This window comes from Leopardus geoffroyi, chromosome B3 (assembly GCF_018350155.1).
Source record: "Leopardus geoffroyi isolate Oge1 chromosome B3, O.geoffroyi_Oge1_pat1.0, whole genome shotgun sequence".
Classification (NCBI taxonomy): domain Eukaryota; kingdom Metazoa; phylum Chordata; class Mammalia; order Carnivora; family Felidae; genus Leopardus; species Leopardus geoffroyi.
In genome coordinates this window covers 53,820,627-53,843,882 of record NC_059337.1, presented here as the reverse complement: position 1 = coordinate 53,843,882, position 23,256 = coordinate 53,820,627, and the positions used below count along the sequence as shown (strand labels likewise).

The 23,256-nt window shown below is 37.1% G+C and overlaps 1 protein-coding gene across 1 annotated transcript in view; it reads left to right on the top strand.

Annotated features, from left to right (window-relative positions):
• USP8 (ubiquitin specific peptidase 8) overlaps positions 1–23,256 on the top strand; it is a 77,516-nt gene that overhangs the window by 2,729 nt on the left and 51,531 nt on the right. Inside the window, exons 2-3 of the mRNA XM_045449758.1 lie at positions 18,511–18,679; positions 21,357–21,501. Coding sequence (XP_045305714.1) covers positions 18,576–18,679; positions 21,357–21,501 — 249 coding nt within the window. The 5' untranslated portion in view covers positions 18,511–18,575. The remainder of the gene's footprint in view (positions 1–18,510; positions 18,680–21,356; positions 21,502–23,256) is intronic.

The window sequence follows — 23,256 nt, the reverse complement described above, 5'->3', positions numbered from 1 at the left end:
TAATTATTATTCTCTCAGTTACATAATTTTAAAAATGAAAATGATTTCTGAGGGCACCTGGGTAGCTCAGTCAGTTACACGTCTGACTTTGGCTCTGGTTATGATCTCATGGTTTGTGAGTTCGAGCCCATGTTGGGCTCCGTGCTGACAGTGCAGAGCCTTCTTGGGATTCTCTTTCTCTCTCTCTCTCTCTCTCTCTCTCTCTCTTTCTCTCTTTCTCTCTTTCTCTTTCTCTCTTTTTCTCTCTTATTCTCAAAAATAAATAAACTTCAAAAAGAAAAAGAACATGGTTTCTTATTATTTTGATAGATTGGGAATCATAAGACTTAAAATATTGATATCAACTAGAGCCTAATTGTCATCGTCATACTGTTTCACTGCTTTTAGTAACACGCTTATATCCATTTTTTATGTCCATGGATCTGTCTTGACCACGTGTTAGAATTTACCTGAGGAGCTTTTAAAAAATACCTGTGTGCAAGTCCCATGCTCTAAGATTCTAATATAAGCATTTAGGAGTGGGTTCTGCGCATCAATATTTTTAAAAATTCTTTGGGGGATTCTACAGCTAAGATTGAGAAGCATGTCTGCTTTTGTTTATGGTGGTTTTTGGTACATACTAAGTATGATGTGGTTCCCTGATCATCTATTCTTGCATATGCTAAAAAAATTAAGGAGATAGGGAGAAGATGTACAAAATGGATTAAGGTTATAAATGTAAGTAGACACCTGTTACAGGAAACAGTTACCCTTCTGGTTTCTTTCTAGGAATAGTCTTAATTCAAGTTACAGATTTTGGCATGGTTTGTTAGTACCTATATGATGGTTCTTTGCTTTATATTAACATTATGTACTTCTCTTTCATCTTAAAAGGTGGAAGCTTTGTTAGGAGGTATAGTCTGTGTATTTCTTATAGCTTCTGACATGGCACCTTGAATAGATGTAGGTAGTCTAATAAATGTTTGCCAAATAGAAGACAATTTATACAGTCTTCAAAACTAGGACTAGTTACTTTATTCTTTTTTTTTTTTTTTCTTTTTAAGCATTGTAAGAACTTAAAGTTCTTTGAAGCTCTTTTTTTGTGCTTTTCATGACGTTGCACTTATCTGGTTTTTCTTCAGGCTGTTTCTTTCCTCTTTTAGAAACATTCCCTTTCATACTCCTCCCCACCAGGTTCTGAGCCCTTCAAGTATATTATCAGTTATAGAGAAACAAGATCTTATTTCCTTGATTCATTCTCCTGATTTATTATTAGCATAAATGATGTCTGTGTTTTAAAAACTATTATAGAAGTTTTAAAGTATACATAAAAGTGAAGAAAATCAGGGGCGCCTGGGTGGCGCAGTCGGTTAAGCGTCCGACTTCAGCCAGGTCACGATCTCGCGGTCCGTGAGTTCGAGCCCCGCGTCGGGCTCTGGGCTGATGGCTCAGAGCCTGGAGCCTGTTTCCGATTCTGTGTCTCCCTCTCTCTCTGTCCCTCCCCCATTCATGCTCTGTCTCTCTCTGTCCCCAAAAAAATAAACGTTGAAAAAAAAAATTAAAAAAAAAAGTGAAGAAAATCAGATTATTTTGAACCACATCCTAGATAATATATCATTTAAGTGTCAATACTTTGTTATCTCCCAAAACAATAGGGATTATCAAAATTAACATTAATGCTTTAATAGTTGATTTAATATTTGTCTGGTCTCTGTATGGACCAAGTCTCTAATTACATATTTATATCTCTGTCAAGACATCTTTAGGTGTTGTTCTTTTTGTATACATGTTCAAAATTTTCTGTAAATCAATAGTTCTCATTTGGGAGTAATTTTGCCCCCCAAAGGTCATTCAGGAATGTCTGGAGACATTTTTGGTTGTCACAACAGGATGGAGATGAATACTACTGGCATCTAGTGGGTAGAGTCCAGGGATGCTCCTAAATATCCTACAATGCAGAGTGCAGCCTCCCACAACAAATTTTTATCTGGTCCAAAATAGGAGTAGTGCCCAGGTTGAGAAGTGCTGTGGTAAACTGACATTTTTAAGACCACAGTATTCATTTTGTTGTTGTTGTTAGTAGCACTACCATTCTGTGGTGTGTGTGTGTGTGTGTGTACAGAAGAGAAAATTTTCTGTTTCAGTCTGTTACAAAAGCATGCTTCTGCCTTTTTGTGTTCTCTTAAGTGCAACGGCCTGCTAATTATTCTTATCCAAGAATAGCTGTAAGGGATTACAAAGTATTATTCTTTTGTTCTTGTTTCTTCACATCCATCTTGTATATTCCCACTTTGACCTGCCCTGAGATATCATTTTTCCCTTCAAAACTGGTTTAGGGGTGCCTGGGTGACTCAATTGGTTAAGCGTCCACCTCTTGATTGTGGCCCAGGTCATGATCTCATAGTCGTGAGATTGAGCCCCCATGAGATTGAGCCCCACGTTGGGGCCTAAGAGTCTCTCTCTCCCTCTCCCCTGCTTGCTCTTCTCTCCCCCTTCCTCTCTGTCTCCCTCTCTCCCTCTCTCTCTCTCTCTCTCAAAAACAAAACAAAACAAAACAAAAAAAACTAGTTTATTGCCTACTGAATAAAATATAAACAATACTTGACGGCTTCAGAAGTCCTCCGTAATATGACTCCATCTCCTTACCTAATATAATTTATTATTAGCCAACCATTATTAAGTGTTGACTGTAAGGACTGAGGTAGGTGCTAGGGATCTAGCATGTCAGAGTAGTGACACGTAAAGAATACATTTGCATGTAATCCATTGATCTGATAATTTCCCAGTACTGATGGTGCCCAATTTACAATGGTTTGACTTAGGATTTTTCAACTTTTTGATGACGCAGAAGTGATACACATTCAGTAGAAACCGTACTTCAAATTTTGAATTTTGATCTTTTCCCAGGCAACACTATGTGGTATATTCTCTTGTGATGCTGGGCAGTGGCAGTGAGTCAGAGCACCCAGTCAGCCATGTGATAGTGAGGGTAAACAACTGATACACTCCAACTATTCTGTTTTCAGTTTCAGTATAGTATTCAATAAATTATATGAGATATTTAACACTTTATTGTAAAGTAAGTTTTGTGATAGATGGCTTTGCCCAACTATTGGCTAATGTAAGTGATCTGAGCACATTTAAGGTAGGCTAGGTCAAGCTATGATGTTTGTTAGGTTAGGTATATTACATGCATTTTCAGCCTAATGATATTATCAATTTATGATGGATTTATTGAGACATTACCCCATCATAAATTGAGAAGGATTTGTAATCCCTATAGTATTCCTTATTTTTTTCATTGCCTTCCCATACTAATTCCTCATTTTGTGTCTTTGTTCATGTTGGTTTCCTCTTCTGGAATGCCCTCCTTTCTCTCTGTTCATAGCTAAATCTCATCCATAGGGCTAGTTCCTGTCTCTGCTTCATCACATCATCATGAGCACTGCATGTTTATGAGGTATGAGGGTCTTAAAACCTAGTCATAACTGTCATTTGGCCCAAATACCATACTAAGGCAAAGGCAATGACATAGATTACACATACTGTAGACCTGAGATCAAGAAATGAACTTCCAAGAACTGGGGCCATCAAGGATGGAAGAAGTGGACCTTAAGTTGGTCCTTGAAAGCAGAAGGACCAGCACAAAAGAGAAGAGAGTGGCTGGAAGAAGCTACACTGCATTTTCTCCTTCTTTTGACTTCCCAGTGACTGGAGTCACATATTAATGTACAGAGTAGCAATTAGTTAATGGCTTATTATTTAATAAGTATTAGATTGGTGTTGGTAACTAAACTAAGATTTGAATCAGAAGCCCTGTGGTGACTGTCTTTATCCTCTAGAGCAGTGACACTCGAAGTAGTCAGTCTGTGTGATAGGCTTGAATATGAATCAGTGGATTGCTTTCTTCACAGAGAAAGTCTTGCTACTATAACAACTTCAGTGTGCTTAATTGATTTACATTCTTTCATAAATTTCTTATGTTATCACACATGGGTGACAGTTCCCCAACCATCACTGGTCTGTGGGCCACACTTGGAATAGCATTACTCTGCAGAACTTGTACGCTTTTTCATTTGTAACCTATAGTAAGAAATACATTTTACATTTCAACCCAGTGTTCTGTATATGCATACGCATATAAACAAAACTGAAGTTTGATGAAACAATACTTAACCTTACCATATGTGACATGCTCTCATATTTTCTCGTCAATTTTATTTTTTAAATGCTGATTGTGACCTTCTAAATGGTCTTAAAAAAATAAGGAATACTATAGGGATTACAGATCCTTCTCAATTTATGATGGAGTAATGTCTCAATAAATCCATCATAAATTGAAAATATCATTAAGCTGAAAATGCATGTAATACACCTAACCTAACAAACATCATAGCTTAGCCTAGGCTACCTTAAACGTGCTCAGATCACTTACATTAGCCAATAGTTGGGCAAAGCCATCTATCACAAAACCTACTTTACAATAAAGTGTTAAAAATTTTTTTTGAGTATTTATTTTGAGAGAGACAGAGTGTGTGTGTGCGTGAGAGCAAGGGAGGAGCAGAGAGAGAGGGAGAGATAGAATCTCAAGCAGGCTCCACGCTGTCAGCACATAGCCCGACATGGGGCTTGATCCCATGACTGTGAGACCACAACCTGAGCTGATAGTTAAGATTCGGACACTCAACCAACTGAGCCACCCAGGTGTAAGTGGATTTTTAAAACACTGCTGTCACACAGCAAGTGCTAGACACATAGCAGATACTTAGAAAATAAGTTTTTGCAGTCACTAATTCTTGAAGGGGTTGAGCCTTTTAATACTTTAGGATTACTTTATTATTTTTTTAAATCTATTTATTTTGAGAGAGCATGAGTGGGGAAGGGACAGAGAGAGAGAGAGAGTGAGAGTGAGAGAGAGAACCCCAAGCAGGCTCTGTGCTGTCAGACAGCAGAGCCCGATTCAGGGCTCAATCCCATGAACTGTGAGATCATGACCTGAACTGAAATCAAGAGTTGAACGCTTAAGTGACTGAGCCACCCAGGTGCCCCAACTTTAAGAGTACTTTAGGGGCGCCTGGGTGGCGCAGTCGGTTAAGCGTCCGACTTCAGCCAGGTCACGATCTCGCGGTCCGTGAGTTCGAGCCCCGCGTCAGGCTCTGGGCTGATGGCTCAGAGCCTGGAGCCTGTTTCCGAGATTCTGTGTCTCCCTCTCTCTCTGCCCCTCCCCCGTTCAGCTCTGTCTCTCTCTGTCCCCAAAGTAAAATAAACATTGAAAAAAAAAAATTTAAAAAAAAAAGAGTACTTTAAAACATTTCATGAGGTATGCCTGGGTGGCTCAGTCAGTTAAGCATCTGACTCTGGCTCAGGTCATCATCTCACAGTTTGTGAGTTCAAGCCCCATATGGGGCTGCGTGCTGACAGCTCAGAGCTGGAGCCTGCTTCAGATTCTGTGTCTCCGTCTCTGTCTCTGCCCCTCCCCTGCTCATGCTCTGTCTCTCTCTCCCTCTCTCAAATATAAACACTAAAAAAAAATTAAAACATTTCATGAATACTTACTACTCTATGGCATTTAAATTAGAATGAGTATAGAATGCCTTATATGACATATAAGGCAATCTGAAGATATAATGAGTGCTATTGCTGTCAGAAGGGTAGAGATGAGATGAGATGATGGATGCCTGCTGGAGACAAACTTTGCTTTCCTTTCAGCTTTGCCAAGAACCCAGGCAGTGGCTCGTGTGAAGCCCTAGTTCAGATATCAGGACCAGTTTGAATACCACAGACCTCAGTCTTCACTTTTTTACTTTTTAGTCTTTGTGGTTTAGGTCATCTCATTTCTACTTTTTCTCTTTGGAAGAATCAGAAGGATGTCATAAACAGAGAGGTGGATACATCTGCCTTCCCTTTCCTTCCCCCATTGTTAGCTCATTTCAGTACTGTCTGGATTTCACTTTTGGAGCATTGCCGTTTGACTGAAGCTGAAGTATTTCATCTTTTTTTTTTTTTAAGTTTATTTATTTATTTTGAGAGAAAGATAGTGAGCAGGGGAGAGGCAGAGAGAGAAGAGAGAGAATCCCAAGCGGGCTCCGCCCTGTCAGTGCAAAGCCCTATGCGGGGCTCAAACTCACGAACTCTGAGATCATGACCTGAGCCGAAATCAAGAGTCAGATGGTTAACTGACTGAGCCACCCAGACGCCCCTGAAATATTTCGTCTTTATCAGATTTACACATCTTAAGAAAATTAATTTTTTAGAAGAACTTTAATTTTTCTTACATATCCTTTTTTGTTTTTATTTTTTAACTTACAAACCTTTCTGAAGTATAACACAGTTTTAGTGGGCTGTCTGTTATATTCAGTTCTAGAGCTAAACAAGTAGACTGTATAAATTGAGTTCTATACATATTAAACATTTTATAAGGATCAGTAGGATTGTTGTAACAACAACAAACTGCTGCTGCTCTTTTTCTTGTTTTTACTGTTACAGCCCAAATAAATTATGAATTCATCCAGGGATACAGCCCTTAATTTATTTTGTCAGTCTATTTTGAAATCTCTTTAGAGGTTTTCACTTTAAAGTGTAGCAGAATGACTTATCAAGAATTTAACACATTAAATTTCGCATAGATTTAAGTTACACACGTATCCTTCTTTGCTGTCTTATTTGTTTAGGGGAAATACTCTTTACCTTGTACTTTGACTTCTGTAGAATGTGTGCTTGTAGAGACAAACAGCAATTAAGGCAGTACTGTTAAGTATTTTTAATACCAGGCATCTTATTTAACAGCATAATTTATATAATTTTGTGAATGAAAATGAAAACAACCTTGGTCCTTTTATTAGAGAAAATGTTTTCTTATTTCAGCTATTCTCAAAAATCAAATAAGGACAGGGGTGCCTGGCTGGCTCAGTCAGTAGAGCATGCTACTCTTGATCTCGGGGTTATAAATTGGAGTGGGTGTAGAGATTACTTAAAAATAAAATCTTAAAAAAAAAAAAATCAAATAAGGACAGAGAAGTTCACTTTAAAAAATACAATCTTTCTCCCAGAAACCCTCAGAAAAAACTTTTGTCACCGTAATCTTATTATTGTACTTTCCCTCCATGTATCTAATTGTTAGCCAATCCCTGTTATTCTACCTTTGCAGTGTCTCTTGTATCTGCCTCCTCCATTCCATCTCTCCTGCCCTAGTTCTGACCTTCATCATCTTTCCTTAGGATCATTATCATAGGTTACTAGTGTCTTCTTTATCTCCAGTCTTTTAAAACCTAACTTTGTAGTGTTGCCAGTTTGGATCATGTAACTCTCTTCTTCAGAACCTTATGGTTATTACCTTTAGAAAACAAAGTAAATGCTTTAATGTGACATTCAAGGCCTTCCATTTTCTGTTCCCAGACTATTTTTTCAGGCTTTCCTGTCTAGTAGGTCTTAGTTCGTTCCCTATATCGGCTAGTTCCTAAAGATGTTCTTTGATTTTTTTCCTGTCAAAAGCCTTTTACCAAGATTCACATAAATGCTGTCTCTTCCAAGATCCCTCTTCTCATGGTTAATATTCCTTGTTAATTTTTCTTATTGTACAGTGTTTGTAACTCTTTATAGTTGGATATCTTACTGTGTTGTATTACCATTGCTTCCAGCTTTCTCTTTCACGTTAATTTTTTTAAACTTGTTGAGGAAAGAGATATCTAATCTTTGAGTTCTTGGCAGCACAATATCTTTTATACAGCAGGATATCTGTGAATGTTTGAATCGAATTTAATCTTGAGATAGCTAATGGTTTCCTATTTTAAGTTACCTAGGTAGCATAATTAGTTTTTGTATTATTTGTCTTTCAAAGATCCAAGCTTTAAAGGTAATCATGAAAAACAGATGCAACTGAGAATATTGTCTAGACTTTAATTTTAGAAGGTTCAAATCAATAGCTTTCTTTCCCAGCCAAGAAACCTAATTGTCATGAATCAACAAAATAGGCTCTATCTGACTTTTTGAACATATATTCTGTGGTTAGACCACTAACTTGTGACCCAGATAGAGAATAGAGTTGGAAAAACAGGTACTGTCAGACTGGTACCTGGTTACTCTGCCTAACTCTGGCTTTAGTCCCTGTCTTAGTACACTTACTAGTATCACCAACAAAAAATGATTGGGTTTTGGGGGAATTACATTTCAAGAGGTGGTTTGTATTAGGGGAGCAGATATTTGTTCACTGTTGGCTAAGTGAGCCTAAGATCTTAGCTGAGCTACTTGAGGGCAGAAGAGTCAGAAATAGCTCTTGTTACCATTATCTGTCTTCTGGCCTCATTAATAGTCCCAGCTCCAGTGTCCCCTGCCCTCTGCTATATGTTTCCTTAAACACCTTCCTTAAGAGTTTCTTGACCTTACTGTGCTTTCCTTTAGTCAAATGTATTACTCCTCAACCATTGCTTCTTATATTTCAGTAGAAATCATGTTCCTGGAGCACCATCCAACTCTATCCCAGCATTCTCTTTTTTATTGCCAGTTTTTTATTTTTCAAGTTATCTACAATGTTTCCATTTCTTTATTCCTTAATGCTCATGCTTTTGCTTCTATTCACACCACTGTATGGAAGCTATATTCCAAAAGATTTATATATCAGGCTCTTCCAATATTCTAAATATATTTTTTTAAATCAGTATTTTAAAACATACATATTTTGTCTTTGTTTTACCCATACTTCCTAACTTTCACATGTGTCTGGGTGTTTTCATATTTATATACAATTGCACATTTTTATTCATATTTGCATTGTTATACTCATAGTTAATTGCTTTCTTTAAAATTTTTTATGAGATCTATGTTAAGTACATTACTTAAATTCTTTTATATGTTATGAAGCATGACAATAAAATGATTACCGTATGATCACCTTCAAATGTGCCACTGAAGCTGAGGAATAAAACCTTACTGATACCTTGTATGTGTCTCCTGATTACATCCTCTGTCTGCCTCTCCGGATACAGAATTTATGTTTATCATTTCCTGTCTGTCTTTATAGATTTATCTTATTTGTATCTTTAAGCAATACACTGTTAAATTTAATTTGTTTTAAAACTTTATACAAATGGTGTTATATATATTCCTGCTTTTTCACTCAGAGTTGGGGGGATAGGCAGGAGGTGGGAATGGGGGACGAAAGGGTGTTCTGTGGTTAAACTGTTTATCTTGGAAAGTCACGGACCATGTCTTATATACCCTTTATATCTTTAATACATAACATAGTGTTTTTTGCAAGTTAAGATACTCAGACAATGCTGTAGTCTCTGTAATTGTGAGGAAATCCAAGGGATCCCTGTCATACTCTACTTAATGGGTGCTGTGACCTGTTTTTGTGATGAATTGTTGATGAATTAGATATGTAACTAGAAGGACATTTAATGTTTTTGATTCATTTGGGAATGATGGTGTGGTCCAAAGGTTTTTTTTCCTCCCCTATCCCTTTGGCTTTAGTCACAGAACACAGGGTGGAGAGACAAGTGTAGAAAGTGCTTCTATATAAGACTTGTTCCTAAATGCAGAGATCTGAAACTGCTAAGTAAAGCATTTGATTAAACATGTGTTTGTAGGTACATAGAGCAAGTATAAGATGGAAAAACATGAATGTTATAAAAATGTAACTTTTAGAGAAAAATAGACAGCTAGGTTTGGTGACTAAGGCAGTCGGTTGATTGTACGGGGTTAGAAGGAATAAGTTTTAAAAAATCACAAAATATTAGTATTTAATATAAAACATGACTAGAATCAAAGCAAATCAGGGTGCCTTTGGAGTTTCACAAAAGTGAACAGATGCCTTTTTCCCTCTAGGTTGTACCTTACTCAGCTTTTCAGGATTAGATATTCATTGATGACCACTCATCTAATAAAAGTAAACTGATAAAAGGAAGAGCATTAAGATAGTGAAAGGAAATGATGGGGGAAAAAGTTACAGTCTGTTAAATGCATTAATGTATTTACAGGCATACCTTGGAGGCATGGTGAGTTCAGTTCCAGACCACTGCAATAAAACAAATATTGCAATAAAAAGAACCAAATGAATTTTTTTGTTTCCTAATCCATATGAAAGTTATGTTTACACTGTACTATAGTCTATTTAGTGTGCAATAGCATAGGTCTAAAAAACTACATTGCTAAATTAAAAAATACTTTATTGCTGGCTGGGAAGATGGTAGAGTAGGAGAACCCTAAGCTCACCTTGTCCCAGAGTTACTACTAGATAACACTCACATCAGTGTAAATGGCCCAGAAAATGATTTGGAGACTGGCATAACAAATTCCACAGCTAAAGGTGTGGAAGAAGAAGGCCCCATCAGAGAAGGTAGGGAGGCCAGAGATACAGTTGGGAAGCAAAATGAACTGCAGCTATCTATGGTGGGGAGGGAACTGGTGGTAAGAAGAAGGGCAAAAAACAGAGAGCTTCACACCAGAGAGCCCACATAGGGGAGACATTTTCCCATAGCATTTGCTTTGAAAGCGAGAGGAGCTGCATTTTGTGAGTTCTTACGACTGGTGGGACTTAGAGCCTGGGATTTTAAAAATCAGCAGGCTTGGGCTCTTGGAGAGCCAGGAAGGTGTTAGGAAGTGGAGTCCCCAACCTTAAAGAGACAGCACGACAAACAGCCCATGAAGATACAGCCTGGAAGCAGCAGTTTGAAAAACACTGGGGGCAAGTGGGAAAGAGAGTGATTTATTCAGAGTGTGGCCTAGAGAGGCAGGGATCACAGAGAGACCCCAACAGGAACAAAGGAGCTGGCACACTCCCCCCAGTATAAACACAGTGCCACCTGCAGGAACCAGCATAGCACCAACACTCACTACGTAATTTGCTTACACCAAGCCTGATCCCTCTACTTGGCAGATCGCCCTTCCCAGTCACACTTGGCTCAGTCTGGGCACTGCAGGCCCCCTCCCCCAGAAGACTGGCACAGACCCCACCAACACCTTGTCTCCCGACGCATGCATTTTGTGGGACCTCAGTAATACCGGCAGCAGTGACACATCTCATTTCGCAAGCCGACCACCACACTCGTTAAAATGTGTCCCACCCCACCCGGGATCAAACACTGCCCACAACAGGCAAAGAGAGCCTCTGCAGACAACTGGATTGAAGGAAAAAGAGGCCAGGTTCTCAACAGCAGAGCACACGCAACACACATGGGAGATACTCCCTGAAGCACCAGGCCCTGGGGAACGGGGCATTGAACACAGGACATTACAGGACCTCTTCTTCATAAGGCCATTAACGTGAAGAGCAAGAGATGTAGCTTACCTTCTTCCCACAGAGAAACAAAGTTAACAAAATGAGGAGACAGAGAAATATGTCCAAAATGAAAGAACAAGACCATACCGCAACAGAAGACTAAGTGAAATGGATATAATGTGCCTGCTAAAGAATTTAAAGTAATGATCACTAAGATAACTCACTGGACTTGAGAAAAGAGTGGAGTACATCAGCGAATGAGACACTTAACAAAGAAAACAGAACCAGATATCAAGAACACTATAAATGAGGGACACCTGGGTGGCTCAGTTGGTTAAGTGTCCAGCTTTGACTCAGGTCATGATCTTGGGGTTCGTGGGTTCAAGCCCTGCATTGGGCTCTGTGCTGACAGCTCAGCTCCCCTGCTCCTGCTCAGTCTCTCTCAAAAAAAAAAAAAAAAAAAAAAAAAAACACTAAAGAAAAAAAAAAGGAACACAATAAATGAAATTAAAATACACCTGATGGAATAAATAGCAAACTAGATGAGGCAGAGGAACAAATTAATGACCTGGAAGAGTAATGGAAAGTAACCAAGCTGAGCAAAGGAAAGGAAAGGAAATTAGGTAAATTGAGAATATTTGTAGGGAACTCTGACTCCATCAAGTGTAGTAACATCAGCATTATAGGGATCTCCGAAGAAGAGAAAAGGGGATAGAAAATTTATTTGAAGAAATAATAATAGCTGAAAACTTCCTTAATCTGGGAAAGGACACAGAAATCCAAGTCTAGGAAGCGCAGAGATCTTCCAAAAAAAATTAATGCAAGGAGGTCCATACCACAAAACATATTAATTAAAATGGCAAAAAGTAGTAATAAAAAATTCTTAAAGCAGCAAGAGAAAAGAAGATAGTTACATACAAGTGAAGCCCCATAAGCCTGTAAGCAGATTTTGCAGCAGAAACTGCAGGCCAGAAGGGAGTGGCATAATATATTCAAAGTGCTGAAAGGGAAAAATCTGCAGCCAAGAATACTCTATCCAGAAAGGCTAGCATTCAGAAGAAAAGGAGAGATAAAGAGTTTCTCAGACAAACAAAATTAAAGGAGTTCATAAGTGCTAAACCAGCCCAACAAGAAATATTAAAGGGAAATCATTGAATGGAAAGGAAAGACCATGAGAGGATGAAGAGTAAAAAACACAAGAGCAGTAAAAATGAGTATTTCTGTAAAAATTAAAGGATTCATAAAATAAAAGGATGTAAAATGTGACACCATATACCTAAAACATGGGGTGGGAGAGGAGTACAAAGTGGATCGCCAACTTAATATAGATTACTATATATATAAGATGTTATAATAAACCTAAGAGTAACCACAAATAAAAAGCCAGTGATGGGTATGCAAAGAACAAAGAGAAAGGAATTCCAGTATATCACTAAAGAAAACCAATAAATCATGAAAGAGCAAGAGAAAAAAGGATCAGAGAAAATCTGTAGAAACAACCACAAAACAAGTAATAAAATGGCAATAAATACATATCTATCAACAATTACTTTGAACGTAAATTGAATGCTCCAGTCAAAAGACATAAGGTGATAGAGTGCATTAAAAAAAAAAAAAAAAAAGACCCATGAATAATGCTGCATACAGGAAGTTCATTTCAGACCAAAGACACCTGCAGATTAAAAGTGAGGGGATGGTGAAATACTTATCTTGTAAATGGATGTCAAAAGAAAGCCAAGGTAGCAATACTTACATTGGGCAAGATAGACATTAAGGCAAGGCTGTAACAGACAGACAGGGACACTATATAATCATAAAGGGGACAATCCAGCAAGAAGATATAGCAATCGTAAATATTTAATGTACCCAACATGGGAGCTCCCAAATACGTTAAACAGTTAATAGCAAGCATAAAGGAAATCATTAGTAGTAATACAATAACAGAAAGGGACTTTATTATCCCATTTACATCAATGGGCAGATCATCCAAACAAAATCAACAAGGAAACAGTAGCTTTATTTTTAAATTATGTTTGTTTAAGTAATCTCTACACCCCGCATGGGGCTTGAACTCACAACCCCCTAGATCAAGAGTCACATACTCTTCTCACTGAACCAGTCAGTCACACTGAAAACAGTAGCTTTAAATGACCACTGACCAGAGGGATTTACTGGGTATATTCAGAATATTCCATCATAAAACATCAGAGTATGCACTCTTTTCAAGTGCACATGGAACATTCTCCACAAAAGATCACATATTAGGCTACAAAACAAGTCAACAAATTCAAGAAGATCAGTAATATACATCTTTTCTGAACACTATGAAACGAAATCAACTACAAGAAACTATCTGGAAAGAGCACTACATGGAGGTTAAATAACATGGTACTACACAATGAATGGGTCAACCAAGAAATCAAAGAAGAAATCTTAAATTTCATGGAAACAAATGAAAATGAAAATGCCACAGTCTAAAATCTTCGGGATGCAGCAAAAGTGGTTCTAAGAGGGAAATGTATAGTAATACAGGGCTACTTCAAGAAGCAAGAAAAATCTCAAACAACCTAACCTTACACCTAAAGGAGCTAGAAAAAGAACAAACATACCTAAAACCAACAGAAGGAAGGAACTATTAAGATTGGAACAGAAATAGATGACATAGAAACAAAAACAAAAAAATAGAACAGATCAATGAAATCAGGAGCTGGTCCTTTAAAAAGATCAACAGAATTGATAAACCTCTAGCCAGACTCTTCAAAAACAAACAAACAGACTTGAATAAACAAAATCACAAATGAAACAGGAGGCATAACAACCAACACCACAGAAATACAAACAATTATAAAAGAATATTATGAAAAATTATATGCCAACAAATTGGACAACCTAGAAGAAATGGATAAATTCCTAGAAGTATATAATCTACCAAAACTAAAGCAGGAAGAAATAGAAAATTTGAACAGACTGATTACCAGCAAGGAAATTGAATGAGTCATCAAAAACTGCCAACAAACAAAAGTCAGGACCAGTCGGCTTCACAGACAAATTCTACCAAACATTTAAAGGAGAGTTAATACCCACTCTTCTCAAACTATTCCAAAAACTAAAAGAGAAAAAAACTTCAGAATTCATTCTATGAAGCCAGTATCACCCTGATACCAAAACTAAATAAAGACACCATAAAAAAAGAGAACTATAGGCCAATATCTCCATACTAGCAAACTGAATCCAACAATACATTAAAAAAAAAAAAATGCACCATGATCAAGTAGATTTATTCCTGGTATGGCAGGATGGTTGGTTCAGCATTCACAAATCAATCTCTGTGATAGATCACATCAGTAAGAGAAAGGATACAAACCATATGATCATTTTAATAGATGTAGAAAAAGCATTTGACAAAGTACAACATCCATGACAAAAACTCTCAACAAAGTAGGTGTAGAGGAAACATATGTCAACATAATAAAGTCCATCTATGAAAAACCCACAGTTAACATCATACTCAATGGTGAAAAACTGAAAGGTTTCCCTCTGAGATCAGGAACAAGACAAGGATGTCCATTCTCACCACTTTTATTCAACATAGTACTGGAAGTCCTAGCCACAGCAATCAGACAACAAATAGAAATGCATCCATATTGGTAAGGGAGAAGTAAAACTTTTACTCTTTGCAGATGACATGGTACTGTATATAGAATACCCTAAAGCATAAACCAAAAAAAGTACCAGAACTGATAAATTAATTGGTAAAGTCACAGGATACAAAATCAGTGTGTAGAAATCTGTTGCATTCCTATGCACTTATAAAGAAGCAGCAGAAAGTGAAATTAAGAATTCCATTTACAGTTGCGCCAAGTACAATAAAATATCTAGGAATAAATTTAACCAAGGAAGTGGAAGACCTGTACTCTGAAAACTATAAATCACTGATGAAAGAAATTGAGGATACAAAGAAATGGAAAGACAGTCTTATGCACATAGGTTGAAAGAACAAATATTGTTCAAATGTCTATACTACCCAAAGCAATCTACAGATTTAATGCAATCCCTGTCAAAATAGCAACTCAAACTAGAACAAACAGTCCTAAAATTTGTATGGAACCACAAGAGACCCCAAGTAACCAAGGCAATCTTGAAAAAGAAAAAATGAAACTGAAGGTATCACAATTCCAGACTTTTATTACACAGGTGTAGTAATCAAAATAGTAGGATACTGGCATAAAAATAGACAATAGATCAATGGAACAGAATAGAAAACCCAGAAATAAACCCACGATTGTATAGTCCCTTAATCTTCAGCAAAGGAGGCAAGAATATACAATGGGAAAAAGACCAACAAATTGTGTTGGGCTATCTGGACAGCTACATGCAAAAGAATGAAATTGGACCACACAGTGTATTTCTTCATACACAAAAATAAACTCAAAATGGATTAAAGACCTACATGTGAGACCTGAAACCACAAAAATCCTAAGAGATCATAGGCAGTAATTTCTCTACCATCGGCCATAGCAACATTTTTCTATATATATCTCATGAGGCAAGTGGAAAAATAAACTCTTGGGGCTACGTCAAAAAGCTGCACGGTAAGGGAAACAAAGGCAAACTAGTGAATGGCAGAAGATACTTGCATATGACATATCTGATAAAGGGTTAGTATCCAAAATATATAAAGAACTTATACAACCCCATACCCGAAAACAATAATCTAGTTTAAAAACAGGCAGAAGACATGAACAGACATTTCTTCACAGGAGACCTAGGGCGCCTGGGTGTCATAGTCTGTTAGGTCATAATCTCATGGTTTGTGAGTTGGAGCCCCACATTGGGCTCTGTGCTGACAGCACAGAGCCTGCTTCAGACCCTCTGCCTCCCTCTCTCTGCCCCTCCCCTGCTCATGCTCTTGCTCTCTCAAAAATAAACGTTTAAAAATTCTAAAGAAAAAAAAACCTATAGAGGACCAACAGACACACATAAAGGTATTCGGTGTCACTCATCATCATCATCTAAATGCAAATGAAGACTACAATGAGGTATCTCACATCTGCCAAAATGGCTAAAATCAAAGACACAAGAAACAAATGTTGGCAAGAATGAAGAAACAGGAGCCCTCATGCACTGCGCAGCCACTGGTGCAGCCACTGTCGAAAACAGTGTGACTGTTTCTTAAAAAGTTAAAAATAGGGGTGCCTGGGTGGCTCAGTCGGTTGAGCATTCGACTTCAGCTCAGGTCATGATCTCACACTCCATGAGTTCAAGCCCCGTGTCGGGCTCTGTGCTGACAGCTCAGAACCTGGAGCCTGCTTCAGATTCTGTGTCTCCCCCTCTTTCTGCCCCTCCCCTGCTCATACTCTGTCTCTCTCTGTCTTCAAAAACAAATAAAAATATTAAAAAAAAATTTTTTTTCAGTTAAAAACAGAACTACCCAATGATCCAGTAATCACTACTGGGTATTTACCCCCAAAATACAAAAACACTAATTCAAAGGGATACGTGCACCCCTTTGTTTATTGCAGCATTATTTATAATAATAGCCAAGATATGGAAGCAACCCAAGTGTTCTTTGGTAGATGAATAGATGAAGAAGTGGTATATATTATATATATATATGAGTATGGCATATAATTATATGTAAAATATTTTATATGTTATATATTTATTATATATGGTGCATATATATGAAACATTTTATATATGTAATGAAATACTTAGCGATATAAAAGAATGAAATCTTGCCATTTGCAACAACATGGATGGCACTAGAGAATATAAACGACATTTTTAGAGAAAGACAAATACCATGTTATTGACTCGTGGAATTTAAGAAACGAAACAAAGGAAAAAAAAACAAGGTAGACAAACCAAGAAACAGATTCTTTTGAAAAGATTTTTTAAATGTTTATTTTTGAGAAAGAGGCAGAGCATGAACAGGGAAGGGGCAGAGAGAGAGGGAGACACAGAATCTGAAGAGGGCTCTGAGCCATCAGCACAGATCCCCATGCAGGGCTCAAACCCACCGACCTGCAAGATCATGACCTGAGCTGAAATCAGACACTTAACCGATTGAGCCATCCGGGCACAAACAAACTGGTAGCTACCGGGGGGGGGGGGCGGCAATCGGTGAAATATGTAATGTGGAGTAAAGAGTACATTTATCATGAAGAGCACTGAGTAATGCGTAGAATTCTTGAATCAATACATTGTACTCCTGAAGTTAATATAACGCTATGTTAACTATACTGAAATCAAAATTAAAAACTTAATAAAAAATTATTGCTACAAAATGCTAACCATAATCTGAGCTTTCAGCGAGTCGTAATCAGTAATCACAGATAACTAAAAAATATAATAATGAAAGAGTTAGAAATACTGTGAGCATTACCAAAGTGTGGCACAGACATGAAGTAAGCAGATGTTGGAAAAATGACACCAGTAGGTTTGCTTGATGCAGTGTGGCCATAAACCTTCAGTTTGTAAAAAACAGAAGCACAATAAAATGGAGTACAGTGAAACAAGGTACGCCTGTATTTATTTGAATTGCAATTAGTTCTTCACAGCAGAAGACATTGTATAAATTTAATGGGATTCCTCTGAAGCTTTCATTTGGTGACAACTTAGGATCTTGCCAAGACTTCTCATTTGCTGTGCTCTCCTGATCTGCCCTATATGCATTCCTGCACACATACACACACAATTGATACATACCCAGCTTTTCTTCCTCTTAATGTTCATTTTACTACTTGCTCCATCTTCCTAATCAGAATTTAGCACAGTGTATGAGGAGCAAAGAATGTAATGAAGCTTCAAAGACCTTTTTAGAATAAACCAAAGTACTTGGGTGTATTCTGTTCATATATCCCTAGGTCCACATAAAGTGGTCCTGCCTACTCCCTACCCCCAGTTTGTTTCCTTTTATAAACTGGTATTATCAATGAGAGAGGGAAATATTTCTAAATGAAACTTTTTTCTACTTGTGATCTATGCATTAATGCAGATTTAATGGTAGAAAAATATAGAAGTTCTTATTCTGTTAATTCTTTTGACAGGAAAGATTCTTAATAATTAAGGCAGAGCCATAGAAATCATAATTCATTTAGTGAATATTTGAAACAAATTAAATTGTTTAATGATACCCTTTATATCTTGAATTCCCAAAATAGATACTCAAGATAATTTGAAATTAACTCTTTTAACAAAAGATATAGTTTAGGACTTTTATGTCTTTTAACTCTTTTAACAAAAGAGTCAGTTTAGAACTTTTATGTCTTTTCACTTGTTAATTGGAATTATTTGCATTTGTTTTGTTTCAGAAAAGAACTACTTTTAATGAAGTACACCATCCATTGTGAAAGTGGAAAAGTAAAGCTAATTCATCATGCCTGCTGTGGCTTCAGTTCCCAAAGAACTCTACCTCAGTTCTTCACTAAAAGACCTCAATAAGAAGACAGAAGTTAAACCAGAGAAAATAAGCACGAAGAAGTATGTATTCTTTGCTAGTTTCACTGAATCATATATTTTTACTTCATTTCCGTATTATTAAATGAATTAGAGGAGTAGTCAATTTGAAGCTTATTTGAAAAATGGCATCATCACATGAATAAGACCTGCTTAGAGAAGTTCTTTATCTTGGCAGAATGTATGTGTATTCTGGCAAAATGCATGTTTTCTATTCTTTGGACAATATATCAGATTATAAGTTTACGAGGTGAAGACTACGAGGTTTCTACAAAACTCATACAGCCACGGTTAATGTCCTTTCATAAAATAGTGCAGAAATACTTCCTAATTAAAGATCATTTTTATCCTTGTATCTGGTCCTAGCATAGGCTTCTTTGATTAAAGGAAGTGAAATACATATTTTTTTATCTTATATTCAGCATAATATTAATTTGTACCAATTTAACATGAACTTTTAACTAAATGATTTATTTTATGTATTTTTATTTTTGAAGACATGGAGTCTATCAACCTGCTGAGGTCGAGGCTAGAGATGATACTTTGCTGATAATGATTACAATATCTATCTTGAGATAAAATGTAATTGTGAGGGAGAGGTCCAGGTATTTTGATATCAACTGGAAGTAATTTTGCTAAAAATGGGCTATCAATAAGATTGTTAACTTCTTGAAGTTTTGTCTCCATTAAGAGACAAGAGGCAATAGCGAACTTTTCCTCTGAATTAATTTTGACCGACAAAGGAGATTTGGAGATTAATGGAGTAACTACATTATTGTAGAGTTGGAAATAGAGTTTCAGAAAGAAAGATGGATTTAGTCAGCCATATACCCTGGACTTGGGGTAAGCAGATTGTAGAAATCAGGGAGAAAAGAAGGGTTCTGTGGGTCCTCCATAAATGGAAGGCCCTAAAAAAAAAAGATATGTATGATCCCAAATGAACCTGTGAACAGACATCTAGAGAAACCTATGAATGCACAGGGACATCTTTATGAGTCATTTTCTACATGAATAGACAGAAAATGCAAAGAAAAAACATCAAGGATGAAGAGGAGGGAATAGTAGAAACTTTAAAGAAGGTCAAGAAAGAAAATCCCAAAATGAACTGGTATTTCTAAGCATCACAATTATGGACAAAATGGGCTTTTTAAAAAGAGATCTTTTCAGGGGCAGGAAGAATAAGAGGGATTGTTTCACTTCTTGAGCTAAGTTGGTAATATTAATGCAGTGACAGAGAAAGCAGCTCTTTAACTTCTGTTGAATCACTTTCAAATAGGAAACAATGGGAAAGATAAAGCCACCTTGAAGCTTTCTCAGAAATCTTTACCTAATCCTAAGATAGATCAGTTTCATTCTGACAGTGTCTAGGTTAGCTCTGGGACCACCCTGGTCCCATAGGAAGTGATATGTCAGAAGGACTCCCTAAGTATAGAACCACAAACTCATGTTCTTGCTATGTCACAGCACTATTCTAAAAAATGCTAGAATCCTTTTAGGATTTTTGGTTGTTTCACTGGACTCACAGCAGCACTGCAGCCATCTCACCTTGATCTGCTACATGTAAGCCCGTGAAATGTACATGCCTCAGAGTGAAAGTTTAAAGAAAACCCAAGCACTGTTGCACCTACTCCTAAGCTCTTCTAGGGAATCTCCTTTCTAGCTTTGGTTTGATTTACTTCTGTCCTAGGACTGTGATGCCATACTAGGCAGGGCATACACACTGACTAAACTGGTCCTTGTATAGGACTGTCTTTGGTCCTAAATATCACTTTGGCCCTGTTCCTTTGTGTGGTGTTCTTGGCCTGACCAATTTCATCATTAATCCTTGTTTGCAGTTGTGGAGCAGTTTGAAAAATATAGAAAAACAAGAAGCACTGCTTTGCATAAATAAGTTGCCAATAAAGAGCATTATATATAAGCATTGACACTATAATTGGATTGCCAGAACTTTAGTCCTAAGTGATTGCATTTCTCTTGCAGAAATGCCTATTTTATTAATTTGCTTTCTAAAGACTGTTAACCAGGCAAATGGCCTTATAATGAAGGCCACAGAATCTTTAAATATTTTACTGAAGTGGAATTTTAAAATGCCTTATTTTTAGACTTTAAATCTCTTTTCCACCAGGACCAGTGAATAAGAGTGCAGTTCGGCCATTTTGTAGAAAACTTTAACCGGCTGAAATGATTGAATCACGTCCCCTTCCCTGTCCTTTTTTTTTTTTTTTTTTTTTTTTTTTTTTGGATTTTTAGGTGGGGAAATTTTTACAACATAGTTAGAAAGGGGTGAAGAAAACTGAAAAGTATTTTAACATTAAAGTAATAAAGATTTTGCCTTTCTTACTTCAGTAAAAATGGTATGGAGTTTTGTTCTTTAATCAGAGTATGATTATTACATGGCTGCCCAAGGAACACTTGCCTCAGGATTATCTATTAGCAGATCTTTTAAAACTAGGCTTAATGCATTTTGAATAGCTTGATGGAATATAAACAACTATTAGGAAACAGAATTATTTATTTGTAGGCTAGGGGAATTTTCAGGTTGTATCCTAACATATATCTAACTTTGTACCCGTTATGAAGTAATGCAATCTACATTATGAAATTCATGTTATCAAAATACTCTGTAAGACCTTAAACATGACTCGCCCTGCCCCCTGCCAATGTGTCAAGTGTTTTAATTATTTTTTTTCTCTAATTGAAGTTATGTACAGAGTGCCCTGAAGATCTTCAAGACAGCAGAAGAAAGCAGATTAGATCGTGATGAGGAAAGGGCCTATGTACTATATATGAAATATGTGACTGTTTATAATCTTATCAAAAAAAGGCCTGATTTCAAGCAACAGCAGGTACCTTTTATTTCTGCATTCTTATTTGCTAAGTTATTTTTACGCAGCAGAGCTATCGATTTCTTCTAAGAGTTTTAACTAATACTGAAATTTAGATCACATTATTCAGCAGCATGTTCAAACTCCTTTGCAGATAGAAAAAACAGATTTAGTTTGATTATTTGCAAAGTTATATGTGTATAAATGTGGATACACTCACACTATATACATATACCTAATTTGTCTTGGATTAATACAAGTTTTTTTTAATGTTCTATTTTTGAGAGAGAGAATGCACGCACACACGTGCAAGTCAGCAGGGGAGGGGCAGAGAGAGAGGGAGACACAGAATCTGAAACAGGCTCCAGGCTCTGAGCTGTCAGCACAGAGCCCTATGTGGGGTTCATACTGACCATGAGATCATGACCTAAGCTGAAGTCATATGCTTAACCCACTGAACCACCCAGGCGCCTGGATTAATACAAGTTTATAGCAGCATACAGACACATAATCAGTTTTCCTCTCCACTAAATGATTGCCAAGTCAAGTGGAAGGATTCAGTTTACTCATGCATTAAATAAGAAAATTGTGGGGTGCCTGGGTGGCTCAGTGGATTAAGCGTCCCACTTTGGCTCAGGTCATGATTTGCAGTTCATGAGTTTGAGCCCCGCATCAGGCTCTGTGCTGACAGCTCAGAACCTGGAGCCTGCTTCAGATTCTGGGCCTCCCTCCCTTTTTGCCCCTCCCCCACTCAAGCTCTGTCTCTCTGTCTTTCTCAAAAATAAATAAACATTAAAATAAAAATGTGACTGCAGCTGTACTTTCTCAGGGTTCGAGGTTTAGTCACTTATTTTGTGTGTGTGTGTTTTGTTGTTTTTTAACTTTTTTATTTGAGTGTAGTTGACCCACAATGTTAGATTAGTTTCAGTGTACAGCATAGTAATTCGGCAACTATATGTTATGCGTATTCACCACAAGTGTAGCTACCATCTCTCACCATACAGAACTATTGCAGTATCATTGACTACATTCTCTATGCTGTGCCTTTTGTTCCCATAACTTACCCATTCCATAACTGGAAGCCTGTCTCCCATTCCTCTTTACCCATTTTCCCTATCTCCCCAACCCCTTCCCTCTGGCAACCATCAGTTCTCTGTGTTTACAGGTATGATTCTACTTTTTGTTTGTTTGTTCATTTGTACTTTTTTAGATTCCACATTTGTCTTTCTCAATCTGTTTCATTTAGTATAATACCCTCTAGGTCCATCCGTGTTATCATACATTACACAGTCATCCTTTTTACAGCTGTGTAATACTCCAGTGTGTGTGTACACATACCTACACACCACATCTTCCTGTTTCATTCAACAGTGATTAGTCAGTCCCTTGTTTTTATGTGACAGCTTTTTATATTTGAATGACATTGTAGTCATGTTAGGGTTCAGTTAATACTGATTTCTTCCATTTTTATTTTTTATTATCAATGTTATTATTATTACTTTTTCTTTTAATCCTTTGAGCAGGTACCTTTCTTCCACTTTGCTGAAGCCATGGGGAGTTAGGGAAGGAGGGTAGGAGAGGTGTAAATGATTAAAAAGAATTAATGACTAGGATAAATGTTGCTAGAGAAAATGGTTGTGTTTCAGTTGCACCAGAAATAGGCAAAAGAAGAACATAGACACTAATGAAATTGGAGGAATATTGTTTTGGTGGTTCCACCTTTACTTAGTAATAATCTTGCTGCCAGACAATAGTAGTCAAATACTGCTTATAGGT